General features: G+C 35.3%; 3 protein-coding genes across 5 annotated transcripts; all 3 read left to right on the top strand.

The window, feature by feature from the left end:
* On the top strand, window positions 1–5,972 carry LOC142605324 (SH3 domain-containing protein 1). Of its 3 annotated transcripts, none has more exons than XM_075779749.1 (10): window positions 1–203; window positions 979–1,092; window positions 1,240–1,309; window positions 1,428–1,576; window positions 2,139–2,240; window positions 2,326–2,526; window positions 2,884–2,946; window positions 3,079–3,231; window positions 4,698–4,772; window positions 5,412–5,972. In XM_075779749.1, exons 1-10 carry the CDS (start codon window positions 144–146, stop codon window positions 5,535–5,537), a joined length of 1,113 nt encoding a protein of 370 aa, XP_075635864.1. In that variant the 5' UTR covers window positions 1–143; the 3' UTR covers window positions 5,538–5,972. The 3 variants fall into 3 exon arrangements, with proteins under 3 accessions (XP_075635864.1, XP_075648225.1, XP_075642113.1); XM_075792110.1 differs by having other exon boundaries at window positions 4,698–4,844; window positions 5,412–5,549; XM_075785998.1 differs by having other exon boundaries at window positions 174–288.
* Window positions 5,973–7,077: 1,105 nt separating this feature from the next.
* Window positions 7,078–14,851, top strand: LOC142622666 (uncharacterized). Its single transcript, XM_075796190.1, has 7 exons — window positions 7,078–7,499; window positions 8,740–8,906; window positions 9,697–9,945; window positions 10,471–10,605; window positions 10,798–10,980; window positions 13,329–13,490; window positions 13,730–14,851. The coding sequence occupies exons 1-7, from the start codon at window positions 7,136–7,138 to the stop codon at window positions 14,156–14,158; spliced, it is 1,689 nt and encodes a 562-aa protein (XP_075652305.1). The 5' UTR covers window positions 7,078–7,135; the 3' UTR covers window positions 14,159–14,851.
* Window positions 14,852–15,850: 999 nt separating this feature from the next.
* On the top strand, window positions 15,851–17,161 carry LOC142639737 (aspartic proteinase CDR1-like). Its single transcript, XM_075813876.1, has one exon. The coding sequence runs from the start codon at window positions 15,851–15,853 to the stop codon at window positions 17,159–17,161; it is 1,311 nt and encodes a 436-aa protein (XP_075669991.1).
* The last annotated feature ends 98 nt before the right edge of the window (window positions 17,162–17,259 follow it).

Here is a 17,259-nt window from a genome sequence, read left to right as displayed (position 1 = left end):
TTTCCACTACCAAGTTCTTTTTTCAGTGTATTCTTCTCCTCTATCTTTCTCTATGATAAAGTTGAGCTAAACCCACATTAAAAAAAAAAAAAAAAAAAACTTTGGCTTCCTCTTTCTGAAGATCCTGTTTTTCTTCAGTCTACATGGAAAGTATACGGAGGCAAGCGAGCAAGTTCAGAGAGCAAGTTGCCAAGCAACAGCAGGTGATCTCTTTGCTCTTTTTGTCAAAGTAAAGACCAACCCTTTTTTGCTTTTGTTCTAAGCAATCATGTAATTATGGTTCATAAGGTGATTTCTATGTGACCCTTATAAAAGAATGATGCTTTAACCTTTTTAGAGTTTTGAGATGGTATTAGGAAGATATCATATCATGAACACCAACATATCATGTCAATTGTAGCTTTTTCCATGTCTATGATATTGTTTATACACCACAGATAAGTGGGCACTCTTTCTATTTTATTTTTTAAAACATTTTTTTTGGTTTATTTTTGACAGGCTAGGGATGATTTTGTTAAAATGACATAAAAGAATAGATGTGGCCGACCTTGACTAGTCTGTTGAGAATCTATAACCGGCCCCAAAATTTTGGTGATAAGGATGTTGTTATACGAATGATTCTCTAATTTCACAGATGTGAGACCTCTTCAGAATGCTTATATGTAGAATATTAGTATGCTGCAATGCATTCTGCTTAATAGATCAGTAGCATGCTGATATTGCTAGTAGTAGTTAAGACTTATGACACTTTTGCAAAAGCATCTTTAGTGTCTAAGTATCCCCCCCAGATGTCATGTCAAATATGTCAGTGTGCTTCTTTGTACCTGTTTATGTGTAAACTGATTAGGAGTGGTTTTTTTTGTAAGTGTATCCCATGTATATTGTGTCCTGGTTTCTGAAAAATAATTTTATCCACATGTTATGTGATGCCTGATATCACTGTCACATACTCAGATTCCAATGATCATTATGTTGCAGGCAGTGTTGAGACACTTGGGACATTTTGGTCATGAAGTACTCGTGGTTGATGACGCTGAACTTCAATGTCAGCAACAACTTCAAAATCTATACAATTCTACAAGAGCAGCTAAGGTAAAGTCCTCAAAGCATTGTTGAATAATGTCAGGGTTTACTTATTTGTAATGGTGAATCTGAGGGATGAATTCTGTGATGCAACATCAGCTACATCAATGATGGTTTAATCTGTGCAAAGTCTTAAAAATATTTTGTGTTGCACAGCATTTTCAGCGGCATATTGTTCATGGAATTGAAGCGTTTGTTTCTATAAGTTCAAAGCAAATGGAGATAGGTGAGTATGGTTCTGCTCCTTTCTTGTATTACTATTTATAAAAAAAAGTTTGGCTACTTTCTTGTGTTTAGTTCCTTTATGAGGTGGATACATGAAATTTTTGCACTAAATATTCTAGTAAGGAAGTTGGCTCAAGATTGTTGTAAATATGGAGATGATAATCAAAGCACCAATTCTCCTCTTGCAAGAGCTGCTCTTCACTTTGGTACCTCACATTCTTCAATGGAGGAGGAGAGGGAGACTTTGCTTGGGGTCCTTCTTGATCAGGTAATTTCTTCACTTATTTCATTTATGCTAGAAATACTTTGGTATTTTTACCAGACAGTCCACCCATCTTGTGAATTGAAATTTTTGTATCTATTTCTTTGATGGGATTACATGCCAGAGTAACTAAATAACAAAATACATTATCACATAGATATATGGTATTTTTGGTTAACAATTTGAATTTGCTCTTAAATTTCAAAATAAATACTTCCTAAATGTTGAAATAAAAAAAATATGATGGTGAGATGCATGATTGTATGTTTAATGAGTTGAAACTTTTGGACAAAACCATATGAAGTAGGATTTGGGATTCTTAGCATCTGAGATTTGGTATAGGTTTTTTAAGGCACTCTCTCCTAATTTTGGGTTGTGTAATGGACCAAAGTTTTGACCATCTTGAATGGTGTACTCTATATTTTAAGACATAAATTTCCAAGAAAAAAGAAAACTTTAGGTTATGTTCTGTCATATTTTAATGCGTTAATTTTGGAGCTTTTTCCAATATTACATTTTATTTTTTATTTTTCTGTCTCTAATTGTGTTACAGGTACTGAATATGTAGGTTTCTGAGCCATTGCGGGCACAAATAACCGGAGCTCCTTTGGAAGATGCTCGCCACTTGACACACCGTTATGACAAATTGCGCCAGGAGGTTGAAGCCCAGGTGATCATTTATGTCTTATCTTATCTGGGTGTATATAGTGCTGAAGGTTCTATAGCATATCTCATTGTAAACATCTTCTCAATAGGCAGGTGAAGTATTGAGGCGCCAATTGAAGTCCAAGGAATCCTCTATTTCTGCTGACAGTTCAATGAGGGTTCAAATGGCGGAAGCAAGGCTAAGTGAGCTAAAATCTACAATGATGGCACTTGGGAAAGAAGCAACTTCTGCCATGTTATCAGTTGAGAGTCAGCAGCAACAGAAAACTTTCCAGAAGCTTCTTACTATGGTATTTTGCTTGTTTCTGCTGTGTTTGACCAAGACTAGTTATTCGGTTTTCATTTATCTTGGTATTTTCTAAATCTATGGTATTCTGTTTGTTACTGATGTGCTTGACCAAGACTAGTTTTTCAATTTTCATTTAGCCTGATATTTTCTAAAGCATTCTCAATCAACTGTTTCCAGATATGAACAATGATCCTATTATATACTTAAAGTTTGTGATAGTCTCATGTTGCTCATCCTACTAGTGGGGTTTGTTTTATATATGTTGTGCATCTTGTTAAAATGTGGTTTAGATCTCCTAATTTTTCTGCTCATGATGTACATGCATAGTTTTTGAATCTGAAAAGAAATCATTTTGCAGGTAGATGCTGAGAAAACCTATCATCAAAAGGTTCTTGATATTTTAGACAAGCTACATGCTGAGGTTTGTTACTATGATGTTTGACTCATTCATATGAGAATTTGTTCTATTCCCAGGGACTGTCATATTTTCTTGGTTGTCAAGGGATTGCCTTTACTAGTTTCTTATTTATTGTATGCTTATGATTGGAGGTAGATGATACTGGAGAAGCAACCAAAAGAGTCTTCCTTGCGTTCAGAGAGAATGAAGGGAGATGTGTATAATCAGCAGGTGCATGAAAATATTAATTCAAATGTATCTGTTGATCATGGACATATTAATCAAAATGAAGAGTACTTCATTGCAAAGGTGATTTCTCTGAACTCTCTCAGGATTTCATCCTCCCGCCTTTTAAAATTTCCTTTCTATAGAGAATTTTTTTTTTTGGGCATATAAAAATTGTCCATCCCTCACTATTAGAACTGTTTTATTTTTCCACCTTTAAAATTTGCACATACTTGCATAGCACTTGGATAATTAGATTTATTATCAACTATAGAATTATCTTATTAACTTTACTGTTGATTTCACTACCATCAAATTACATTATTTTACTCTAAAGAATATTAACTTCTGATACATAAAATCAAGAAAGGAACAAAAAGAATCTTCTTTGGTTACTTTCTAACCTTAAAAAAGAAGCATGAGAGTAAGCACAATTGCCAGTCCTTAATAGTTCTTAACTTACACATAAGCTAAGAGCCTTGTAGCTTAACTGACATCTCCTGGTGTTTCTGATAGAGACATCTAGGTACAGATCTCCCCACCCCCAACTATGGATGTATAAAAAAGAATAGGAAAAAAAAAAAAACCTCACATAAGGAAGTAGGTCACTATGTTGCAACTAATGCGGAGAAGAATGTGAGTCATGACGTTATTAAACGTGCCAAGGACATATTTGATCTTTGTTAAGGACGCTAGCATTTTCATGCCAAAGTTCTTGGTTTGGAGGTCTGGGTACGGAGGTAAGAAGAGTTTAAGCATTCACCTCTCAGTATTGGAGGTTAGATCAATTATCAGTTAAACTAGTCTGATTGACCCGTCCAGTTCGGTCTTCAAAACAATGGTTTTAAATATGACAAAAGTCACAAAACCCTGATAGGTGATAATAAAAAATCCATAGGTAAATCTGATTACTATTTTCTTGAAAATAGTAATTGCTGCACTTTTCATCTTCTTGTGGCCAACTTGCCATACCAATCAAAAACAAAGAAAACTCAACATTGTTGATCATTTGTTATTTGTAGAAACTAGTAACTTAAAGAAAGAAGAGAACAAAAAAGTACTAAGCTTCAAGAATTAATATAATTTTTCTTTTTAAAAAGGAAGTACTGATTTGCTCCTTTTGGTTATATGCCTTTGTGATTGTAGACTCCCCATTCACTTCACTTCTAGGCAGGCTACAGTTCATCTTCTTTTTGAAATTCCTATTGTTCCCCATGGGATTCACTGTAGGAGCAAGACCTTTATGCCTCTCTTCGCTATCCACATGATTTGACACATGCTTTTTTAGACTAGAGAACATGAATGCAATTACTGGGTGAAACATACATGTAATAGGAACTCTGGCTTACTTGGAAATATTTAGAATTGAAATCAGTATCACAATCCTAGTTGTTGAAATATATTGATATTAGATGTTTATTGATATTAGATGTTTCTATGAATGTCTGAGATTTTCTACTCCTAGTTGACTTTCCCTTTGTTGCTTTTAACAACTCAAGCTTTGTTCCTCCCCCACTCCCTCCCTCTCCCTTTGTTTTCCTTTCTTGCAGGCAGTACATTCATTTGATGCTCAATCAGAAGGGGAGTTAAGCCTATCAGTTGATGATTATGTTGTGGTTCGTCAGGTACATTCTCCACTGTTAATTGAAATATGGACCGTGCTCTTGAATGGCTAATGATGCAAGCCTGAAGTAAGAGTTGAGTAGCTGTCTTTGAAGAGATTTTCAGTTTTAGTTGCTAAGGGCTTTCCATATGTTGGAGTTGATAAACAACCATATGTCCCAAAAATCTTAAGCTAATATGCAAGGGTGAATTTAAGCATTTAACTATTATTCTAACACTCCCCCTCATGTGTGGACCTGTGACTTTCTAATAAGTGAGGCATAACGCGTGTAGTTTTCTTTTAAATGGGAGGTAGAGTGAGACATGGTTCGAAATCGAGACCACCTACCCTGGTAAATTATCACTTGTTCTGAGAGCTTAAGCTGTAGGCTGTAGGTCTCAGCAGCATTGTGCCTGTCTTATTCATTTTCTAATTGGTATCAAAAAAGAAAAATTTGAGGGAATTTGTAACTGTTAACAATTTTGGTGCCTTGTAATGAACTGTGAACAAATTTATTTCTCACAGCAATTTAGACACATTAAAATACGGCTAGCCCATCTCATACTTTTTCTTTTTTGATATTTACTTTAGCCCATCTCATACTGAATTGCTTTTATCTTGGATTTACATTTACTGTATCTTTTATTCATGGAATCGTCAGGTGGCCCCTAATGGATGGTCTGAAGGAGAATACAATGGGAAGGCTGGATGGTTTCCCTCAGCTTATGTAGAAAGGCAAGAGAAAGCACCAGCAAGCAAGTTATTAGAAGAAAGCTCGAAACTCTGATCACAAGGTTGTCCTTGATTAAAAGCTGTACATACCTTTCTTCTGTAGTATAGTTAGTTCCTCTTGGATGCAAAGCTTATACACAACTTTTGCAAGCTTCAAGCATTGTGCTGCTTGCACGTGCTGATAGTGGTCTAAATTTGTAAATTTTAATCTTAAAAAAAAGGTTGTATCCAGTATAAAAAAATCCCACTTTTGTGGGGTTATTTAAAGAAATTGAGTATGTGGAAACGCAATAAGTCTGGTTTCCACTGCATCTAGTTTTATGATTTCTGTATTTCTTTTCTTGAAACAGTGATCAGAAAGTTGTCCTCAACTGAATTCTGATTAAAGTTGGATAGTCCACTCTCTGTATTATAGTTCTATTCATAGTTCTGTTTGCAAAATTCTGTAAAAAGGACCTATATTTTCAAAATCGATTTGTTGTTCTAACTAGTCTTACAGAATTATGGTAAGAATAGGTCTTAACAATTTATGGAAGGCTTGCTATAACTGGTCTCAGTGAATCGTGGTGAGGGTGACTACTAGATAGTTTTTTATTTTTATTTTTTATAGGGACTACTAGCTAGTTGTTACACTAGGATGGATATAACTTAAAAGTTTTATTTATTTGTTTATCAACGATATAACTTAAAAGTTCAAACAAGTTTGGCAATGTGGTATCATTTTCATGGTATAGGGAAAGGAAAGGAATTTATCATAAAGTAATATAAAAAAGGAGTTTGAAGAAAAACATATTAAATGGAATGGCAGCTGGGGGGAAAGAGAGAAAAATATGAGAGGCAGATGGATGGTCTCTTTTTTCTAAATAATGCAATATTTCTGAATTATTTTACCAAAAATACACTTTTGGGAGTTATTTAGTTAAAAACATGGTTTGAAACTCAATTTTCACATAATCAATACTAAATAGAACTCGATATTTACAAACTCAAGTTCTATGTTTTTTTGTTTTGTTTTTCTCCAGTAAATTTAATAAGGAGCACAACCCTTGAATTTGGTTTGAAAAAATATTTTTTCCTACTATTATATTTCTATTATTAGTAACAAAATATTCTAAATTTCTTCAAACCTGAAGAGAAAAGAGTGTAACAAAATAAGCAAAGAGAGTATTAATTTTTATATTTTTATAAAAATTTAAACTATTTTGTCACTAATATAAAATTTCAAAGTAAAATTCAAATCCTCAAATTTTAGAAAGTTAAATCTAAATTCTAAAATTTAATAGTGTAAAATCTGAACTCACTTAAACTCTAGAGTTGATTTACAATTTAACCTTTAATTTTTACACAAGTTAAAAAAAAAAATGAAACTCAAAACTTTAGGAAATGTTTAATAACACTATTTAAACAACAATTTTTAAATTTTTAAAAACATTACATATATTTTTATACACTTTATTTTTTTTTACTTTTTTAATTTTTTTTTTATCCACGCATATCTTTGCACAATAAATAGTTAACAAACGGGCCTTACTGCTCCAAGTCTCAAAGTACACTTTCGAAAAATCTGTTTAGTCCTGAACAAAAACAGAAGTCCTATCAATTCATTTCTTTATGTTGAACTCAACACTTGGACTCTCTCTCTCTCTCATCTGAATGGCGGCCTTGCTGCTGTCCTCACAGTCACACACACACACCTCCGTCTTCCTCAACCATTACCGCTTCTTTACCCCAAACCCTTTTCCTCTTCTCCTCCGTTTTCCCAACAAACCCCACAAAAAAACCATTTCCACCACTCTCTCTCTCACTCTCACTGCCCACAATTCTCTCACATCTCTTCAATCATTTACCCACGACGACGACGATGACTCTCCAAATCCCAAAACGTCGTCGTCGTCGTCGCTTCGCCTCGCCGCCGTAATATTCTTCCTTGGCTGCTTCACTTTTACCGCGCCGAGTGGTCGCCTCTTTAAGCTCCCTCCTCCTGCTCTCGCCTCAACAGTGCACGACCAAATTCAAGGTAGCAATTTGCATTCTCACAAGACACAATCTTATATTGGTTACTAGATTCTGTTTGAATGTTTCTCTTTTTGGGTCAAAATACACTTTTGGTGAGTTTAGTGTAGGAATAATGCCAGAGAAACAAATTATTTTTCAAAAAAAAATTACAATGTACTGATGTGGTGGGTGATTATTAGTAAATAAAAAAGTAATATTGACGGTGTGCGTAAATGAAAACTAATAAGAGGTTTTGTGTGTGTAGCACTACTCTTAGACTAGACCCATTTGAAGTCCATGTGGACAAACTAAAAAAGACACGTCATCACTTCATTAGACATATCAGCTAGGAACAACATACACTTCATTTAGGTGTGGTACCCGTGTTGTATCTTATCGTATCTGTGCTGTACTAGACATTTTATGTTATAATTTTTCAAAAATTGCTTGTGTTGCTGTGTCTTACTTGTACCTGTGCTTTCTAGCATATTATGACTAAAAACAATCACTTTAATTTTGTTAGACTAAAAACGACGACTTTGTGTTTGTTAGGGACTAAAAATGATCAGCTTAAGTTTTTAGGTACTAATAGTGATCGCTTGTTAGGGACTCAAATTGATCATTTAAAATTTGTTAGGGACTAAAAATGATGACTTTTATGTTTGTTAGGGACTAAAAGTGATCAACTTAAGTTTTTAGGTACTAATAGTGATCACTTGTTAGGGACTCAAATTGATATCTTTAAATTTGTTAGGAACTAAAAGCAACGACTTTATGTTGTTAGTAACTAAAAGTGATCAACTTAAGTTTCTTAGGTACTAAAATTGATTACTTGTTAGGAACTCAAATTGATCACTTTAAATTTGTTAGGGACTGAAAATGATGACTTTATGTCTGTTAGCAACTAAAAGTGATCAACTTAAGTTTCTTAGGTACTAAAGGTGATCACTTGTTAGGGACTCAAATTGATCACTTTAAATTTGTTAGGAACTAAAAACAACAGCTTTAAGTTTGTTAAGGACAAAAAATGATCATCCTAAGTTTTGTAGGTACTACAAGTGATCACTTGTTAGGGACTCAAAGAAATTGCCTTAAGTTTGTTAGGTACTAAAATCACTTGTTAGGGACTAAAAAGATCCATTTGAACTCCAGGGCTCACGGGGTAAAGTGTATTTTGGCTTTTCTTTTTTTATAAACAAGCAAACAGTGGAGTAATTTATGAATTTGTTTTTATTTTTTGTGTAACATGGATGGAAGATTAGATGATCATGGTGGTGATAGTGCAAAACCTGAGAATGTGGAAAATTTAGAAGATGATGACAAGGAGTTAAGTGCGAAATTCCAAGCTTGGAAGTCTAAAACTTATGCTCTCACTGTCCCTCTCACAGTTGTTGCTCTACGTGGCTCTCTACCTCCTTCTTGGATTAAGGTCTGTCTGTCGTGAGTAAATTCTCTTTGTTTATAATTATTGGTGGAGACAGGGAATCATTGTTATCGTTATGCAATATATGTGCGGATTAAGATAATATGCTTAGGGAACATAATATAGTTAATAGTAATAACAACAACAATCAAGCTTTAGTTCCAAAATTTTTATAAGTACTATTAAACAAACACAAGATATTAGAGGTATTAAGAATTTTATTTTCCTCACTGGATTTTTCAATCAAAACTGCTAGCTTTTGTTGTCAATCAATAAACTTTAGCTCAAATAACAATTTCTTCTCATGTAAGAATGGGATCATCAGATGAAAACCCACTAAATATAAGTTTATGAATGATTGGCGATCTAAGCAATTTAATGGGGAAAAGAAGAAAAGAAAAGGGAGAGAAAAGCAATAAATAGTACTTATCAAAGAAAAAAAAGAGGGAAAAGAAATACATATTATTTAATGTGGAGAAGCAGTAAGCCTACATGCACCTAATTTTCACTATCAGGAAAGAATAGGGATTACAATATCCATATACTTCCCAGTTACAAGCCCTAACCATGTACATTGAAATCTCCACTTGTTGTGCTTACACTCTTCTTGCTTTGCTATGCTCAACCAATGAGGCCACTATACCAGAGATTGGTATTCCTTTCTTATTTAGAATGTGAGCCACCATCTCTAACAATTCATGTGTATGTGTAACTTACCAATCAAGGAAAAAAAAGAAAAGAGAACTAGATGTTGTGATCATATAAACCATATTCTTCCTGATTTGTATGTATGTAGGACTTTATAGAATCACAAGGAAGGAGATTGAAGTTTCGCCTGAAATACAACGGAAGTCTTGAGGGCATTTTCTCTGATTTATTGATGCCCTCTCGAAAAGGTAATGTCTCACCGTCATCTACTTTGGCTGCTGACATTGTGAGTGTTGGTGACTCCTGGCTCAATTTTGCCATTAACAAGGCTATAATTGAGCCCATACAAGGGGTAGAAGACCTGGAATGGTTTAAAGGCTTAAGTGACAAATGGAAGGTAAGAATGCAACTTCTCTTGTGTCCTTAGATGAATGCTATCTCTAAAACCTGTATTCTTTTTTTACTCTATTAGTGATTTTGGGTGCAGTTTTATTGTAAGTATTGTACACTTATCAGAAGTTTTCAATTTTCTTATGTGGAATTTAGCGAACATCAGAAACTTCTAGTTTTAGAAATATTATGGAAAAATAAAGTCAGATGGTTGATGGATTAAGTTATCTCTGACATGTCAGATTCTAGAAACGTTATCCAGAGAGTGACGTTGCTGTCCTCCTAATATCAATCCCACATACTAGTACGCTAGATATTTGCTGTTATAGACTTTGTTATGCAAGACATTTTTGTTGAAATGCATCATCAGTAACTTTGATGTGTTTGGATGTTTATATATTTTCAATGTAGATGCTAATTAGTCCTCACCGATTTTATCTCCTTGAGAGACATGGCTTGTGCTTGAATTTTTGTATCTAATAATTAATCCCTTCTGTACTTTATACTTGTACTTTCACTAAAAAAGTCTCAGGTATATCTACGCAGGAACTCTGTGGGGGAAATAGATCCTGAGGGTAAAATCTGGGCTGCTCCATACAGATGGGGCTGCATGGTGATAGCATACAAGAAGAGTAAATTTCAACAGCAAAAATTGGCTCCCATAGAGGTATATTGTGTTTGAAGGCATTCCGTTATGTTTACAAATTTAAATCAAAGACAAGATGATTTTATATAAGTATTGATAACTTGTTGGATGTGTTAGTTTTTCAGGCTTAGGACTTTGTTGTTGTTGGTATGGCATGGTTGCCACACAATATGTTGATCCAAGTGGTCATATATATTTTTGCCATGGTTGCAGGATTGGGCAGATTTATGGCGGCCTGAACTTGCGGGGAGGATTTCAATGGTTGATTCTCCTAGAGAGGTTATTGGTGCAGTTTTGAAGTATATGGGGGCATCTTATAACACAAATAACATTGACTTGCAAGTTGCTGGTGGGAGAAGTGCTGTCCAGAAAAATTTAGAATTACTTGGGAAACAGGTTTGGGATGGAAAAGATATCTTATTCTCACTCATCTAGTATGCTATAATTCACTACCATCTTTGAAAACTATGATCTTTGTTTGCTCGATCCAAAACATGGATTGTTCCATAATTTGGTTTTTTTCTTCTTTTTCTTATCTTATTTACCAACTTTAAAGGCAACTTAATAAGCAGTATTTGAATCTTACATACTGAGCTCTAAACGTCTTAAAAACTTCACTCCACAAAGCATAGGCAACATCACAATGGAGCAATAAATGGTCACTGTTTCCCCACTACATGAACACATACAACACCAGTCGGCTAATGAGAAACCCCTCTTGATAAGGTTATCATTAGTAATAATTTTACAGTAAGCTGCTGTCCACAGAAAGAGAGACACCCTCTTTGGGCCTTAAGGCCCTTAACACACCCTCTTTGGGGCCTTAACACATCATCTGCTCTTCCAAGAGAGTGAATTAACATTGGTGCCACAGATAGCCTTACAGTAAGAACGAACATCAAAATTTGCCACTCCCATTCAAATGCCATCTCATCCTATCAACCTCCTCCCCCCTAGGCATGTGTGATTAAATATGGTTTAGAAAGGAATTCGCCGATTCCATCTTTTGAAATGCACGTTTCAAGTCCTAATCCCTTTCGTCCAATTGATAATTCAAACAAGTAGAAAATAAGGCTTCCCTATCAGATCAAGGTTTTCTATTTTACTTCTTTGCCTGATTTGCTTGATAGATGTGGTTTTTATATTTCGTAGATATGTTTGTTCTCATGCTTACCTTAGTACTCGTCCTGTGTGCTTTGGCCTTTTGTATTAGTTTTTCAATCATGGAAGTTTATTACTTATCAAAGAAAAAAAAAAAATCCTTACAAAGGAAAGTGTCCACTCCATTGATCATACCAAAATTTTACTCGGGTGCTGTCACTTACCCCAAAGCCACATGTTGGAAGAAACTATCATAACTCGCTCTAATACTCCACCAAAGACTACACCCATTCATTCCTTTACCTGATTTTGTACGTCATCCACCCCTTTCTTTTCCATATTTCAAATCTATCACCCAACGCCACAAGTGTGTAGCTTCATGACCAAAGATTAACTTAACTTTCATTTGAGAGTTATTTTCGTGTCAAATAAGCCTATCCCAATCCTTCCACATTCCAAGTTAATTGGCATACCAAGTTCTTGTTTTCTTGTACCACAACAATTCCTATGAATAGAAAACTTAGATTTTGAAATGGAGGGTGGCATTCCCATTTGAGGTAACTTAGATTAAACATGGAGGGTGGCTCTATGAGGTTGATGCTCTGAGTGGTAAAGTAACAATTAACTTTCATTTAAGATTTCTTTTGAAATGTCAATCAATATTGAAGCTAGAATCTTAAGTTCTTCATTACAGTCACAAGTATCTATTAAACAAGACCCAAAAAATGGTGGGCACTATTATATTATTTACTATTAAAGTTACCCAATTTAATTTGAAGTTTACCATGTCAAATACTCCTCTCTTTCTCTCTCTCAAACTCACGCACACACATAAAAAATAAAAGAAAAAAGACTCTTGTATGTGAGTGCAGTAGTAGTACCTTGTGCAGATTCAACGATTTTTATTTTATATGTGATTAAGTAAAACCACAAGACTAGTGTGGTAAACTAATTGACAAGAACTTCTTAAAATTTACAATGTAGTCACAAAAATAATTAATCCAGCAAACTAGAGTGGGTTCAAATTAAATTCGTCTTTTCAAGTTTAAATTCAAGCTGGCAAGTTATCTCAATTTTATGCTGGGATTGTGCAGTAAAAGTTTATATTAATGGGTAAACTTCATCAACCTCCCATTAGGTTTTTGAGGAAATGTTATGGACTTGACTCCTATTTCTAAAAATAACACTGCTCTTTGGGGCTAGTTTGATTATATTTTATTTTTCTCTGATTTTCCTTGTCATCACTGCCTGGTTTGTAACTACTATGTGAGGTTACTTTGGTTGGGAATTTAAGTTGAAAAAAGAATATTTTATCTCAGTTGGCACAAGAGTGGTTATAAAGGTGTATTTGATACATGCATCACAAACTTTGGCGAACAAAGTGCTATTTTTTTTTTCAAATGGAAAAAAGAAGGTGAGTCCATAATATTTCTCCAAAATCTTGAGGGGAGGTTGGTGTAATTTACTCAAAATTTTAATTAGTGGTAGTTGGATTGAGTTATGGCTTTCTATTTGTGTTAATGTTTGAACAATCCCTGATTGATGAGAGCATGGACATGTCAATTTTGATTACTCATTTTCCTTTCCCATTAAATTAAGAGCTAGTACTTTTATTTTCAACATTTATTTCACTGGTTTTGTAGGTTCGACTATTTGACAGCGTAAACTATCTAAAAGCATTTGGAGTGGGAGATGTGTGGGTGGCTGTTGGGTGGAGTACTGATGTTATTCCTATTGCAAAACGCTCATCTAATGTTGCAGTAATTGTTCCCAAGTCTGGGGCTAGCTTATGGGCAGATTTATGGGTATGCCTTCTATCATCTCATCTTCATTTGACGTTTACTTTCTTATAGAATTCGTGATCCTCAGAGGACATAATTTAAGAACAAACAGGAAGTTTGTAGGGACGAAATGGGTGCTGAGCAGCTTCTATTATGATTCAATAGTGCATTGGTTGTCAAACCTTTACTTTTCTGAACATCTCACATTTTAGTGTGAAATATAGCCTTCCATTTCAGATTTCAGATATATTTTATTTTTGTAGGCCATCCCTGCCGCCTCTAGATTTGAAACGAACCAAATTGGGGGCAGAGTTAGAGGGCCATCTCCACTGATTCATCAGTGGATAGAGTTTTGCTTGCAAGCTGCTAGAGCGCTGCCTTTTAGGCAGGAGGTAATCCCAGGTGCATCTCCTTCTGCCCTTGAAAGTGCAGAAGTTAAGATGCCTGCAGGGTTCACCAAGGGCAAACCAAGGCTGGACACAAACCTCATTGCTGGTATACCCCCACCTGAAATTCTGGCTAGGTGTGAATTTTTGGAGCCATTATCGGATAGCACATTGTCAGAGTATCAATCATTGATCGGTACCATGCAGAAACCTGGCCATGGTTTGATCCAAGGAATGCACCATTATATATCTTCAGTGATTCGAAATTTTTGGCCGAAAAGAAAGCTACATTCAAAAATAACCTGAACATGAAAGTTTGGGAGGGTCTCCTATGCCTATCTCTTCTGAAACAATTTCAAAGCTTCTATTCTGAGAACTGATTCATGAGTATAGATGCCAGTGCTCTTAAATTTGAAGATCAGAGATCGCATGATGTTTCACCAATTCAAGCTTGGAATAAGCGTTCTGATACTGCAGATACATGTTTTGCTGCTCTCTTTGCTGCAAATTTTGACATGTAGTAAGAAAGCTGGTTGTATATTAGAATTGAGTCTCAAGCATCGCCATGTATGATTGTGGATCATGTGGTCTTAGTTTATTATCTTCAAGGTTCCTTCCTACTGAAGAATTGTCTTGAAGGAAATAGACTTGCATGCACATATTATGTTGTCCCTAGTTGTCATGTCAGTCCAGTGCCTCTGGAATTATGTCTTGCTCATATATAGCACTGCAATTTGGATTGGTGCCATTATTCCAGTCCATAACCCAACAATAAATTGTTGTAATATTACAGTTAATAGCCATTGTAATTCTTTGGGGTCAACTTCTGTATAAATACTGTACGCATAAGGCGAAAACAAAATTCATGTTTCTCACCAGAAAAGATAAGAAAGTAGTTTACAGGTTGCTTGGCTAGGCCTCAAAGATACCTTGCTGTTGTGCAGACTGAGTAAATATTGTTTGCTTTACAATATGTAAAGTTTCATTTTTTGTTGTCTATAATGAATTTGTAGACTTGGGTTGTCCATGTTCCTTAATTTTTATAGACTTAATGGGAGAAAAAAAAAATCGTTTGAAATTCACTTGTATATCATTTGAACTTCACTTGTATACGTGAAATAATTGGAAGAAAGGAAATAATCTGGCATTACAATTGGTTGAGAAATAATATTTAATCATAAATATTTTAGGGACACAATAAACACAATCAGATTTGATACTGTAAAGTTCTTTTGGACTTCACACAATTGCAGGAAAGCCAACAATTGGGCAGTACAATGAGTTGGAAATAAATTTTTTGCAAAGTAATATAAGGATACAATAAATGCAATTCATATCCCATTTTGGAGGAGTAATTTACGAATAGAATGAGTCTTGAGACATGGCAATCACAATAATTATTGACATGGATGAATTATAATTTGCCACATGGCACTGTTGGCCTACATGGACTTTGAAGTAATACAGGAATTCGCCACATGCCAGTCCATAGAAAAAGCAAACACAACACATCACAGACTCTCAAGTTGAGCCTGTGTAACTACATTAGATACAAATATACTGTGTTAGATTAGATTCCTATGACGAGAGCAATAATATGCAATGTATCACGGAAAATATCACTCATAATTTATTATCTAGCTGCATTAAACACTGAATTTCATAACGTTATCCCCTTCTTAATTCCATCAGAGGTGTAAAGCCAGATTATATTCTTAATAGCCCCAACCTCAAATCTGTATATACCACTTCCTCTTCCTCTGACTTTTCACATACCATACCTTGCATCTGCATCACCCAGTAAAATGTTTTAGACTTCCAAAACTGAATACATTTAAATAGACCAATCAAATAATCTTAAAAAAAAAAGTGTAAATTGTTTTATATAATGTAATCTTTTGACCTTCCACGTTATGATTCTAAGTTCTATAAATTCAGTAATGTCCAATGTGTTTTTGTCACACCTCATTCAACCTCTCCTTCTCATATTGTCAAGTCATGGCTGCAGCTTTGAGATTAAACACTTTCCTCTCTACTTTATTAGTAGTACTTTTACTTTCATTGACAGAAGCAACTTACAGTGGAATCACAGTTGATCTCATACAGCGTGATTCGACAGAGTCTCCATTGTATAATGCCACTCACACCCATTTTGATCGCTTGTATAAGGCTTTTGCTCGTTCCATTTCACGGGCTAATCATTTCAGGCCAAGCTTAAAATCAAAGAGTGCCATCCAATCAAACGTAATAGCTAATGGCGGAGAATACCTCATGAAGATTTCCCTTGGAACCCCAGCAGTTGAGGTGCTTGGCATTGCAGATACAGGCAGTGATCTAACATGGACACAATGTGAGCCATGTGAAAAATGTTACAAGCAAAACCTTCCTCTCTTTGATCCTCAGCAATCTTCAACATATGGTAACGTGCCCTGCAATTCAAGTCCTTGCAAGGCATTAGACACTGCCTCTTGTGGCACTGATAAAAACACCTGCCAGTATGGTTATTCATATGGAGACCAATCATTCACTAATGGTGATCTTGGCGTTGAAACCTTAACCATTGGCTCAACTACTAGCCGTCAGGTCACGTTACCGAATATTGTATTTGGGTGCGGGCACAATAATGATGGTACATTTGGTGAGGCAGGATCAGGCATAATCGGCCTAGGAGGTGGCCCTCTTTCTCTGGTCTCTCAACTAAACAATTCTATTGGTGGAAAATTTTCTTATTGTTTAGTTCCCACAGAAAATTCAAATGTTACAAGCAAGATTAATTTTGGTACCAATGGCTTGGTTTCTGGCAATGGTGTGGTTTCAACACCCTTGGTTGCAAAAGATCCTTCGACATTCTATTACCTTACTCTAGAGGGCATTAGTGTTGGGAACAAGAGGTTTGCCTATAAGGCTTCTTCTAAGGCTGTTGCTAGTAATGAGGGTAACATTGTTATTGACTCAGGCACAACTTTAACCCTTCTTCCACCTGAATTTCATGAAGATTTGGTATCAGCCGTAGAGAAAGCTATTGATGCTGAACGTGTTAGTGACCCGAGGGGTGTTCTTAGTCTTTGTTTCAGGTCTAAAGATGAAATTGATATCCCCATTATCACGGCTCATTTTACTGGTGCTGATGTGAAGTTGAAGGCAATCAATACATTTGCTAGAATGGATGATGATTTGGTTTGCTTCACCATGATACCATCTGGTAGTGTGGCCATATTTGGGAACTTGGCTCAGATAAACTTCTTGGTGGGATATGACCTCAAGGCCAAGAAAGTGTCCTTCCTGCCTGCTGATTGCACCAAGCACTAGTAGAGATGAATTTGTTGAAATTTGTGACTCTGCTTATGAAATTATATATGTGGAAATTATTTATCTATGAGTTATATTAAAATCATTTGTGATGGGTG

This window comes from Castanea sativa, chromosome 1 (genome assembly GCF_040712315.1).
Source record: "Castanea sativa cultivar Marrone di Chiusa Pesio chromosome 1, ASM4071231v1".
Lineage (NCBI taxonomy): Eukaryota > Viridiplantae > Streptophyta > Magnoliopsida > Fagales > Fagaceae > Castanea > Castanea sativa.
The sequence above is the reverse complement of the archived record's forward strand: the minus strand, read 5'-3'. Positions and strand labels throughout refer to the sequence as shown.

Excerpts from the sequence above, each read along its gene's own strand:
- LOC142605324 (XM_075779749.1), top strand. The coding sequence starts at position 144 with ATGGAAAGTATACGGAGGCAAGCGAGCAAGTTCAGAGAGCAAGTTGCC. Across the intron at positions 2,241-2,325 it reads GCCAGGAGGTTGAAGCCCAG|GCAGGTGAAGTATTGAGGCG; the intron begins GTGATCATTTAT and ends TCTTCTCAATAG. Across the intron at positions 2,527-2,883 it reads TCCAGAAGCTTCTTACTATG|GTAGATGCTGAGAAAACCTA; the intron begins GTATTTTGCTTG and ends ATCATTTTGCAG.
- LOC142622666 (XM_075796190.1), top strand. The coding sequence starts at position 7,136 with ATGGCGGCCTTGCTGCTGTCCTCACAGTCACACACACACACCTCCGTC. Across the intron at positions 8,907-9,696 it reads TACCTCCTTCTTGGATTAAG|GACTTTATAGAATCACAAGG; the intron begins GTCTGTCTGTCG and ends GTATGTATGTAG. Across the intron at positions 9,946-10,470 it reads GCTTAAGTGACAAATGGAAG|GTATATCTACGCAGGAACTC; the intron begins GTAAGAATGCAA and ends AAAAAGTCTCAG.
- LOC142639737 (XM_075813876.1), top strand. The coding sequence starts at position 15,851 with ATGGCTGCAGCTTTGAGATTAAACACTTTCCTCTCTACTTTATTAGTA.